At 47.2% G+C, this 12,446-nt stretch overlaps 1 protein-coding gene across 1 annotated transcript in view; it reads right to left on the bottom strand.

Annotated features, from left to right (window-relative positions):
• LRP4 (LDL receptor related protein 4) overlaps positions 1 to 12,446 on the bottom strand; it is a 47,048-nt gene that overhangs the window by 33,366 nt on the left and 1,236 nt on the right. The window contains exon 2 of the mRNA XM_031459623.2: positions 857 to 1,003. Within this exon, the coding sequence (XP_031315483.1) occupies positions 857 to 1,003 (147 nt within the window). The remainder of the gene's footprint in view (positions 1 to 856; positions 1,004 to 12,446) is intronic.

Genomic DNA, 12,446 nt, shown 5'->3' with positions numbered 1-12,446 from the left:
GACTGACACATCTGGGCTCAATTGCCAGTTCTAGAACACATTACTTACCATACTGAGCAAGTCAGTTACGCTCTCTGAGCCACAGGTTCTTCGACTGTACAATGGGAATAATTATAATTGACTCAGAGAGGTCTTTAAGATAATGCCTGTGGAAGTGCTACATGAAAGCGAGCCATTTACCGTCATCACAATTAGCTAAGCGGGTTAGGGTTAATAAGGTCCAAGTTGTAGCTTCATTCTCATAGGACTAATTAGCCTCCCTCAGATGCAGGTGCTGCAGGTTGGAGGCTGCACCCCTGAACCCAGGCAACTGGCTCAGGAGTGATATTAGTGTATATCCAAGACAGGTCACCCTAGCCCGTGGTGCATACTTGCGTTACTATACTTGGGCGATAAGGAAGATTTAACAAGACTATAAGACTTCTTACAAAGTTTATGTTATTTAAAAAGGTGTGATCACACAGAATACCAGTATAAGAAACACAGACATCCTCTGCATCCACGTGTACTATGCACTTTAAAAATGTACAAATATGCACCGAAAATACACTTATTCACATATATACAGAGCATCTATTTAATTAGAGACTGCCTGTAGTTTCAAGGGTGTTTTCTTCTGTACTTTTTTCAAAGTTTATTTTACTGGCTACACATGTATGGAAATAAAGGAAATACAGGAAGGTTGAAGCCATATGTATTGTGAAGAAATCACCCATCTGTCAATATCTGTCACCCTTGCAAGAGTCTGAGTCTGACATAGCTGATGCACAGAGCACTCCATCACATTTGTCCTCGCTCCCTCACCCCCAGGTCCCTCTTCTACCACTTCCCACTACCCCCGTGGGGAGGTTCTTACTACATCCGTCCTCGTCGCTGTGGTCCCCGCAGTCGTTGTCTCCATCACATTGCCACTGGGCGGGGATGCAGGTACACTCGCCAAGGGCACTCACTGCACATGTGAAGTGGCTTCGACCGCAAGCACACTCAGGGCTGCTGGCTAGGCCTGGGCAAACAGAAGAGGAACCAGTGAGGGTTCAGCTCCCACCCAACCAAAGCCCATTCCAGTGGGGCAAGGCAAAGGAACTAAGTCTAGGGGAACTGCCACCCAGGGAGCCACAGGGATGCTGTAGGGAGACGTGGATGATATAATCATGCCTTCCTCCTCCTCTAAGGCACAAATGGTATAGAAGATACACTCTGACTTTGGGCTCACAAACAGTCCAGGTATACCTTCTATGACAGGGTTTCTTTTGCACATACCCACAAAGGCCCAGAGACAAAGATGCCACCTGGAGAGCTGGTGGTCTTGAGGAAAGGGAGCCGGGGACAGGAGGGGTGATGCAGAAAGGCTTCCATATTCTTCTCTTCAAACCTAGGTTGAGTTATGGCTGCTTTTGCCTCTATCCAGGACCAGGCCCTTGGACACTGGCCAAGGAGGGCAAGAAATAAGAGTGAAATTAAAATGCTGGAGCCCCTTTAGGGATAAGAAATAACAGAGGGGAGCAGGAAGCAGCAGGAACTTGCTTTTAAGGAGAGTGACCAGGAGGAGTGGGATGGGGGGTTGGAGGGGGACCAGGCTGCCTCAGGGCAGACTGAGTGGGACCAGTCAGGGCCTTCCTGTATATGGGACTGGCCACAGCCTGGAGGAAGGATGACAGAAGCAGCCCCTCCCCCAGCCTCAGCAGCACGCAGCTGGGCTTCCCTATTGAGCATCCAGCTATCTGCCTGGCCAAGTCCCATGACCGGCTGCTGTGCCCCCTCTCCAGCGTGCCCAGCAGGATGCCCTGGGATGGCGTGTGAATGGCTCGGTGCCCCTGCTCCAGCCTCAGCTGGAACAAAGAGTTCTGCCAGGGTCACTCTTCCCCCCTCCCAGCATTCATCTGACCCGCTGGGCTGCTGCAGCTGGGAAAGAAGGGGGCCACCTCTCCCTTGCTCATCTCCCCCCTTGCTTTCTTCTCCCTTTCCTCCCTTCAGCTGGGCCCTGCCCTCAGGCTAGGCTGGAACAGGGAAGGAGTCTGTTCCCAAATTGCCACCCCACTTCCTTTCCTATTCACTGGACCTAGCTTCTCTCTTGGCTCACCTCTTGACGTACATCCTCACCTCATTACGTTATTCGAGTCAGCTTAGGGCCCAGAATGAAGGGTGTACTGCTATTCCCACCAAAAGTAAGGGGAGAGCCCTAGACCCCTCCGTTTCTATTTCAATCCCAGTGCTAAGTGTAAGCCTAAAGCAAGCGTTCCTAACCTGCAGATGGATGGATGGATGGCCAGCTTTGGGATCTGTGAACCCCTGAAACTACCTGCCTGCAAAACGTACATTTCTGGAGTGAAGGACCACAGCTTTCACCCCATCATCAACTGAGGACTTGCCTTCCCTCTCTATGTGCAAAGAGAATCAGCTGCCCTAGAAAAGACGCAGGATTTGCTGCAGAAGCCACAGGGTTGCATCTGAGAGGAGCAGCATCTCTATAGCTCACAGGAAGGCCCTACTCTCCAGGGCCTACCCAAAGCACCTGTCTCTCCAGGTCTCTCTGCAAGTACAGGACAGAGGATTCTTCCCAGGGAAGCAATGATGACCCAGATGCCCCAGCCCCAGTCTCATCCTCTCGGGCCTGTTCTGAGAGCACTGAGAAGGGATGGGGGCTTTTTTCACTCTGTCCCTGGGCACCAGAGCCTGAGGAAATTGTGACTTGTGACTGGCTCATCATTGTTATAGGCACTAATTTGGGGAACTCTTGCTGGGATGGAAGAGCAACTAAGTATTCCAGAGGACCCCATGCCATGGGGCTCCCCAACACACTGATCCCTTGCATGGAGGCGGGGTGGTAAAGAGGAAGACTAAGGCTAAGAGTGCTTCTCAATGAGGCATGATTTTTCTCTGGTGGGGGGGAGCATTTGGCAATGGGTGATGACATTTTTTGTTGTGACTGGTAGAACTGCTGTCATCTAGAGGATAAAGGCCACGGATGCTGCTAAATATCCTACAATGTGCAGGACAGGTACCCATGACAAAGAAGTCATCAGCCTAAAATGTCAGTGGAGGTTGAGAAGCACAGCTAGGCAAACACAGCAGGGAGTGGGGCTGTACCAATGCGGAGTTCAGGGTAAGAGGTGAGGTGGGGGAGCAGGGAAGAGGAGGAAGCACTGGACCTGGAGCAGAGAGCTGGGTCTCACTGACCAGCTGGGCCACCTTGTACAAGTCCCATAGTTCCCTAAGCATGTTTCCTTATGTGTAAAAAAGCCACAAGGATTGGACATGGAGATAAAAGTGGAAAAGGCTAATCTCATGCCTTGGCACGCCAAAGATGTTTCATAAATGCAGGATGAGAGTGTGGGGGCATGAGGATTTGGAGGCTGGCTTTTTCCAAAAGGCCTTGATTTAAAAAACCTGAGTACCAGGATTGGGAGAGCAAGACCAGCAGCATCTCAAGGCTGCATGCAAGTCAAAAGGAATCCAGAAGGTAAAGAGGAACCTTCAGGATTTCTTTTTAGGCACCCCCCACCCCACGCCTTTGGTTGAGTGATAGCAGAAGTCCTGAGTTCCCCTGCAGACTTCGGGAACAAAGCATTCCATCCGGTAGACATCAAGTTAGTTGCTGAAAAGTCACGACTTCCTGCATGTCAGAGCCACATCTAAACGTCAGCATGTGAAGGTCAGGCAGCCAGCAGCAGGCAAACTCTTGGCTTCGGTGTTCATACAGTAAATAGACACATTATACTCCAACACCCAGCTCTTCTGGACAACTGCTGCCCCTCTGGGATCTGAGGAGGTGGAATTCTGCCTTTTCACTCCAGTCCTGGCTGTGATCATAAAGGACAGCTTTTAACCCTTTTTAACTAAAAGAATGGTGAGTGAAGAAAGGAAACAAATGACTGCGGGTGGCAAAACGCGGTCTTCATTTTAAGAAGTATTCAGCTAGAACACTCAGCTGTGCTGCTGGCCATGGAAGCTATGTGTCAGCCACACTAAGCTCCCTTGGCCTCAAAGGGCGTGGGCCCTTCAATCTAATGCAACTCAACAAGGAAAAGATCTCTTCCTAAAGTGTTCCCTATCTTTGATCATCAAGTTATCCAGCTTTTGGGAGACACGTTAATGTGTTCATAGGTTAACCAAAATCTCAGCCATCTTACCACTTTCTCACTGTTTTCTTTAGAAGGAAAGCAAGGAAATGTCCATCTGGTATACCAGACACAGTGTAACATGTGAGAGAACATAGATTCTGAAGTCAAAGAGGCTGGGGTTCAAGTCCACTAACTCTACAACTTTGAGCAAGTTAGTTAATACCTCTGAGTCTCAGTTTCCTCATCCATAAAATGGGAATAACAATTGTCCTACAGCAAAGGGTTTTGTAAAGATTTAAATAATCTATACAGAGTGCTGAGCACATGGCTGGCACACAGCAAAAGCTTCATAACAATACATCAGCATTTACTGAGTACTTACCAGGTTCCCTCCAAATACTTTTCTAAGTGCTTTTCATATACTACCTCCCCTCCTGGGAGGTGGCACTGTTATTATTATCAACACTTCACAGTTGAGGACACTGAGACACATGGAGGTAAAGTCCATTGATGGGTAAGACAGGTACTAAGGGTTGAAGCCAGCATTCACACCCAGGCATGTCAATCCCAGATCCTCTGCTCTTAATCACTTCATCAGAGTGCCTCGCAATAAGTGGTATTGTTATTATGAGCATTTCCAAAACCTTGAGATCAAAAAAGGGTATTTATAATACTGAGACTTTTGGGTCTTTCTCCTTTATGCATTCTTGATTAGCAAATACACAGTGAATTTATGGATCTCAAGCAGTGTCCTCTCCTGGCTACTGCCAAGGCTAAGGACCAACGTCACTTGCCCTAAGGTGAGGTGAAGCAGGGACAGCATAGAGCCCTAGTCCTCTGAACCAGTGCCTCCGTATTGTATTGGTCCAGAAAAGAACAGGGCTTCAGACAACAAATGATTCCATTTTGCAGTTTCTCTTGACAGTTTGCAAGCTACTTTTGCATACACACTTGCATTCTCATTTTTAAATTTAATTTAATCAATTTTTATTATTTTGGGGGGTGTAATTAGGTTTATTTATTTATTTTAATGGAGGTATCGGTGATTGAACCCAGGACCTCGTGCATGCTAAGCACGCACTCTACCACTAGCTATACCCTCTCCCCCAACACTTGCATTCTCATTTAATCATTACAGTAGTACTCATTTAATACATAAGATCACCTGCTCTGGCCAAGGTCATAGGGTATGAAGGAGAGCCTGGAAGCCCCATTCTGACCCTTAGACCAATATTCTTCTTTTAATATGATCTCAGAACCTGGACTTTCAATAATGCTTCCCAGGTGAAACTGATGCACACTCAAATAAGAGAGACTTTTCCCCACCACTTCATAGAATGATCAGCTCAAGGGAGACCATACCAGTCACTTGGAGACCCAAGGTGTACAGTGACTATACACAGCTACAGAGCAGCTTTTTCAAGCTGAACCAGAAATGAGAAGGCTGAAAGAGTGTCCTGTGAGTGTTGGGATATGATGACTACCTCAGTGTGGAAGAGATCACAATGGGAAAGGGAGGAATCATCACTCATAGAGGTGAAGAATGTTCTTCTTATGCCAAAGCTCTCTTCTCTCCTCCTATCAACTGGCGGCAACGGTGAGGACATAAACCTTATTTAATGAGGATAAGTTCTTTGAAATGACCCTAAACTATGCCCAGGCCAATCAAGGGACTATTCCACTGATTTCAGCTCCTTGGGTGGCCTACTCAGTAAGCATCTCTCACTGAAAGGGATGCCCTTGCAGCAACACTAACACAACTGAAAGGGGTGGCAGCAGGGAGCCACATGGAAATCGATCTAGCTTCACCTGAGAGATATCTGGCATTTGGAGAGACCTGGGGGCCAATATAGCCACTGTCTGCAAGGACAGAGCTTACAGAGAAAACATCAGAACCAATACCACACAAGGCAAACAGTTGGCAGTAGAAGGTGGCCAGGCTGTTTCCTGATGCTTCCCCACCTGGACCCATGAGGCCTCGGCTGAATTGAAAGTCCCTTTTCTGTGTCCCAGAGGCCATATGTATCTCCTCTTATGGTAGCATTTAGTCCACTGTGGGACCATCATTCACTTACTAGACCATAAGCCTCTTGGTGGTTGGAATTGTAGGGTATAGAGCTTTGTGTTTTTATTCACAGTGCATAGTCCAATGCTTGGTATGTCGTGATGATCAACGTAAGTTTGTAAAATAAATGAATGAATGACATATTCCTTTAGAACCTTGTGAGGGTTGGAGTCACAGGAAAAGAGAAGACCAGAACAGGAGAAATAAAAGTGGTTATTTCCTACCTAACCTATACTAAAGAAAACAGGAGTCTCCTTTTTAAGGTGGCTTCCTAGTCCTATCCAGGTTAAGTTCACTCCCTTCTCCAACAAGAATTCCTTTTGCTGGCTGTATTATCAGGCTGTGATACTGACATGCCATGACTTTCCTTATGTCTGTCCCTAGATCCCCAGAGGCCAGCCTTACCTTACATCTGATAAAGTCCTTTCCTAGTGGGACCTCTCAAAAGTGACACCATGAAACACCTAATTACTGGCCCCAGCAGGTTCAGTCCCCTCTTGCCACACTTAAATACGGAAAAGAAGTTCTCAACAGTCAGCTCCCAAAGTTATGAGGCAGAAGAGCATAGTGTCAAGAACATGGGAACAAAACTAAGCCAAGTCCTGGCTGTCTGACCTGGGCATGTTACTTAATCTCTTTATACCTTAGTTTTTCATCTGGAAAATTGGGAGACCCCACCTCACATAGTTGTTATGAGAACTGAATTAGTTAATTCATAAAAACGCCTTGGCATAATGCCTGGCATATACTAAGCTCTCAATAAATGACAATGTCTAACTATTATTGTTATAGAATTTGACTCACCCAGACTGTCTGCTAGCCACCCCATGAGTAAGCCCTAATTGCTCAGGGCTTGAGATGTCTAAAAACCCTACTGTGTGCCAAGCTCAGTGCTACTCCCATGGGTTAAGCTGGTGGCATGAGCGACCACGGGAAGAAGTGGGGGAGAGTCCTGTGGCAAGAGTCGTGCTTCACTGCCCTTCTCTGGAAGAGCCTGAAGCACATAGTATCCTTTATCCTCACCTAATTTATCATCAACCAATTCCTAGGAGGCAAGTAAAGAAAAGAGCATTTAGAACCTAATTTACAGAGCAATTCAGAAATTGATTGGTTTCTTTTTTTGTTAAATGGGGTTAATAATAGTACCTATTTCATAGGGCCACTGGGAGGTTTAAATGAAATGATAAATATAAAGTACACAGTAAGCAGCTATTATTTTTGTTGTTGTTTTTATTAACCCCATCATCTTCATCAGTGTCCTCTCTCTCAACCCAGTAATGTAGCTATGTCTCCACATAGGTCCTCAAGGTTCTACTTACCCGGCCTAGGAGCTCAGTCAACAGATCTTACAAATCCAACAGGGCTTGAATGTGGCTGTGCTCTCTGAGGGGCTGCTCAAAATACTGCTTTCCTCTCCCCCTACATCTCAAAACACAAGGCGCACAGAGTAACACATGGCTTCAGGGAGCAACAAACCACACCTCCCCTTCTGGGAGCTTTTTTAAGCCTCCCTCCATCAAAAAGCACCTGAAAGGTAATTCTTTATGTATTGGGATTCCCTGAGAAGATGAAGACTGAAAACAGAAAGGAGAGGTCAAAGTAAGGTAAGATGTAGATAGTCCCAACCAAGACCTTCTGGTATAGCTTCAATTTAAACCATTCTGTTCTAAAAGGTAGTGTGGGTTCGAGGGTTATCAGCTTACGCTCTGGGTTCAAATCCTAGGTCAGTTACTCACTAGCTGTGTGACAGCAAATGGCCCGAGTCTTAGTTTTCCATCTGCAGGACAGGAATCTAAGAGAATTTACCTCATAAGGATACAGCGAGGAGTAAACGTGATAGAACACATTAACACTCACCACAGTGCCAGCGGTACAGCAAAAGATTAAAAAGTGTTAACTGCCCCAGAAGTACATTTGTACTTTTTAGACCACATGTCCCTGCTTGTGGTACAAAAATGGTCACCAGAGATCATTCCCAGAAGGGCAGAAATTCTCATTTGGGGGTGATACATTTTTGAACCATTAGCTTTTATTGCTTATCTGAACTTGTGGTTGAAATTTCTCATTTAAACTGCCAGGTGAGTGTGACAGGGGAGTGGAAAGAGGAGGGAACACCCCTTTCATATTTGCTTGGCTTATGGATATTATAACCTGGCACCTATATTTGGTTTCCAGAAGGCTGTAGTCAACCCAACAGAGAAACTACCTCTTGTCCTCATCCATGCCCAAAAGGTGGTGGCAGTTGGATTCCCAAGGCTGGGGCCAACAAAGGAAACTTTTGGAGAACTTTCTCCACCCTGCGGAGTGAGGAGAGATCAGTGGAGGCACTTCCAGTCTCGAAGCTTCTTTATTTCACGGGCTAATCAGGTGACTCTCTCAATACCCTAACCTGTACCTGCCTGGCTCTACACCCAGATTGTGGGGGAGGTGTCCTCTCCTCTCAACAGGCACTGCCTGGAGCCAAGGGCTTCCCAGTCCCAGAAAACCTCCGGTGATAAATTATGCAGCAGCACCTTTGTGCGGCCGGCCTCTCAGCCAGATGGGAGGTTTGCTCCCAGTCTTTTGTTTCCGGCTCTGCACAGAGGTGAGGGGGTAGTTCCCGTAGGCCTGTCAGGGCTTGCAGCAAGTCCCAGCAAGGCTCTCCCCAGCTGGGTTGCAGGCAGCGCCCTTCCCCTCCTCATTCCAACCTGAATGAGCAGGGGAGCAGGGCGGTAGGGAAGCTTGCAGGCAATCCACTCAGCTGTGAGCTAGGATGGGAATGCCTACGTGCCGTGAAAGAATGAAGTTTGCTTAGAAGGATGTAAGAGGTGCCCAAGGGCACCAAAGATGTTTGCTTCTTGCTAAATCAGAAATGCAGAACAGAAAATGGAGTCAAACAACTGCCAGGAAAGCTAGAGAATCAGCTTTTTTTAACGGCTGCTCTTGGTTACGGTCAACTTTCTGCAGCCCCCCAAAACATCGCATCACTGGCACCAATTTAAGTGGAAGAAACAAAGAGACAACGGGGTCAAACTTGGGGGTGGAGGAGTGGGGCAGGAGTGGGGGTTGGGGGCCTTGAGACCCAAATCAATTATCCCTGCATGCTGACAGGATTCCTGATTGAAGACAGTAGTCGTGAAGGAAGGCGGCTCCACAACAGCCCAGCCCCCAAATTGGGGCAATTACTACCTTATGAGCTCTAGGGCCTACTTTCCCAGGCCAGTGGGAGGGAGAGCTTGGAATTTTAAACGGCTCCAGCTCCAAGAGACCTCAGGCAGCACCTCTCACCCCGGGTCACAGCAACCTTTGGGTAAGATGCCTGGCTGCATCCCTGACCACAGGGCTTTTAACTGGGAAGCTCTCAGAGGAAAGCCCCACCTCCCAGACCCTCTCCCAGGAAAACCAAGGCAGAGTGGGCCCTCTAGACTCATGGAATAGCTTAATAGACCTCTTTTTCGAAGTGTGGACAGGAGGGAACTATGCTTAGGTTTCATTAAGTTTCCAAGGAGGAGGGAAGAAAGGGCAAGACCTTTAAAAAAGAAAGCCAAAAACTAGCTGATATGAAGGAAGGGCTAAGCCTCTATTTCAGCACATGACATTGTAGTATAATTATTTGTTTGCCTGGCTCCCATAGTCCAAAGGCAAGAACCATCTCTAATCCACTTCTGAAGCATGCTAACAAAGAAGTAACATTTATCCCAGCCTATAGTCACACAGCAGTTGTCAGGCTCTGATTGAATGGTTTGAACGTACTATTATTTCCTATAATTTTTACAATATCCTCCTGTGATAATTTATTACTACTCCACCCCTCCCCCCACTTACAGAGGAGAACCCTGAAGTTCCAGGAGATTAAATGTTTTGTACAGGGTCAGCAAAAAGGGCTGAAGCCGAGATTCAAACCCAGGCCTGCCTGTACTTCCTGATCACCGAGCTATGCATGAGGTGATTAGATTAGTGCTTGACAAATGGGTGTTTGCGGAATGAATGAACAAATGAATGGGTGCAGAGCCCAGTTTAGGGACTGCTCCTGAGTGTGCTGGGGAGAAAGAACCTGACCCTGTTAGCTCTAAACTGGAAGGAGTGTGGCCAGCACAGGCATTCAGCAGTTATTTATAGGGCCAAACCCTGGCTCTGCCAGCCAACCATTAGGCATAAAGTCTTTCCTGGGACATTGAATCCCACCAGGCTGAGAAGGGGAGACGGGCTTCTGATGCTGAAGATGAGATGCTAATCCAGACACAGTCTGGGGCCCAGATGCCCCATGTCCAGGCAACTGTGACAAAACTCGTGGCTAAACTGCGTCAAGGAATGTAGAGACTGTGGCTGGAACAGACAAACAGACCTAGTCGGCCAAGGGCATGGAAATGTCTCGTAATTATGAGATGTGCCCAATCATAAAAAAGACAAGACTACTTCTTAAAGCAGTCTCTGAAATTCTGTTTCTATTTAGGAAGCTCCTAGGATTGATCTTCTCTTCAAAGGAGAAGCAACACAGCCAATCTGTCCCATTTTCCTTCTTCTTGGGGATCCTGATTAGCAGTCAAGCAGTAGAAAGAGTGAGGAAGACCTGTAAAACCCTGTCCTCTGTGATGTCTTGTGTTCTCTGCTGGCCCAGAAGATGGACATACCCAACGTGCTCTGTATCAGACACAGCCATACTCAGTTTCCTTGCACCTGTCATTCTTAATACCATGTGCCAGTCCCAAAGATGTTATATGATATTCAACAGGGGACAGAAGAGGAAATCCAAAATCAGTGACAAGCCAAGCATCTTTCACAAGTCCAGTAAGATCAGGGACAAGGTCAACCAAGCACCATGGCAACACCAGATGGAAAGGAAACCAGTCTCAGCTCCCCTCTTTTGCAGTCTTCCTCAGAAACAACCGTCTATCTACCAAAGCACTCCTGGACAGAATTTTCAACTTTTCACTTACCTGGAAGAGACCTGTAAGACAAAAAGGGTTTCTACTCTTCAAATGGTGGTAGGTTGTCCGAGGCCTCACCTCAACCCTCAGCAGGAGGATACCCAGGGCTATTAACAGTAACCAAGTTTCCTTCCAAAATCTTTAAGGTTGGAGTATTATATAGGCTCTGGCCAAACTTATAGGGTCTAAGAAAACCCCCCAGTACTAGCAGCATCCAAATAAGCACCTTAAACTTTAGTGTCTTGAATTCATTCCTAGCCATGGTCAGATTTGCCAAATTGATCTACAATGACACATTAGCTTCTCCCTGAGCCCCTGGAACATAGTGTGGGATCCTAGTGGTGGTATTATTTTTGGTTAAGCAACTGTTCAGTCTCATTGGTGAACCAAGAATCTGTCCCCTCCAGGCCTCCCGAGGATGGCTCAGTACTGGGCTAGGTGAAGTTGAGATCTTGGTGCCATGGAGCATCCTTACGCATATGCACAGAAAGCCTCCCATGCTTAGAAATTTCTATTAAACTTCTTGCCTTTAAAAAGAACCCAAAGAGTTACCAAGAACCCTCTCATCCTTCTTCTTTGAAGCATAAAATATGCACAATTTTCTACCCCCATTCTCAACACAGATGTAGTGTATGCAGTTTTGACAGCTCTGGAACAATAAAACCCTCTTGGCCAGTCTCAGCCTGGAACCTTCCAGCTCCCCTTTCCCTAGGGCAGAAGGCGACAATCTTCTCTCTGGCTTTGTTGGTATCCGTTTTAGCCTTTTTTTTTTTTTTTTTTTTTTTTCCAGGGCCTTGCCATTTCCCTTGATCTTTTTCAAAACTTCCTCCAGGGGGCCGAGAGAAAAGTTCCATCCCCTTCCCTTGCAGCCCGAAGGGGGAAAGCCCCCAAAAAGCATAGCTGTCCCTTTAAGGGGCCCATGTGGTGGGAAGAGCAGCTACATTCCTACCCCAGTAGGGCCGCTGTCCCGACACGCCAAAGAGGCTACAAATAACCTCCTAGGAGAGAGCCCGGGAGGCGGGGAGCACAGTGCAAAGAGGAACGTGGGTCCACTAGGCTACCACTCAGAAAGGAAGGGTTAAGAGCTCAGTCGGGTTAGAGTGGGCATGGAAAAAGTCATTTAAAACCCACGGGTAGTTTAAATAACAGACAGGAGAACTCTGTTTTGGATTTGGGAGGTAAACCAATCTTTAAAACAAGTGCTCAGGGATCTCCACGCCCTGCCAGGCAAGTTCCGAAATCTGTACTATTTCTACACGAGCTCCCTTTGCGTTAAAGAAAGAATCGGTGTAAGGCCGTGGTCTACAGACCCCTCCATTCTGAACCCCAACGCCTCAGCCGAGCTGCGGGGAGTGGGGGAAAATTCGGATCTTCCCCGGTTGAAGAGCGGTGGGTGAATAAGGTTGGGGTACA

The sequence above is a fragment of the Camelus dromedarius genome, chromosome 12 (genome assembly GCF_036321535.1).
Source record: "Camelus dromedarius isolate mCamDro1 chromosome 12, mCamDro1.pat, whole genome shotgun sequence".
Taxonomy (NCBI): Eukaryota; Metazoa; Chordata; class Mammalia; order Artiodactyla; family Camelidae; genus Camelus; species Camelus dromedarius.
This window is presented reverse-complemented; position numbering and strand designations above follow the sequence as displayed.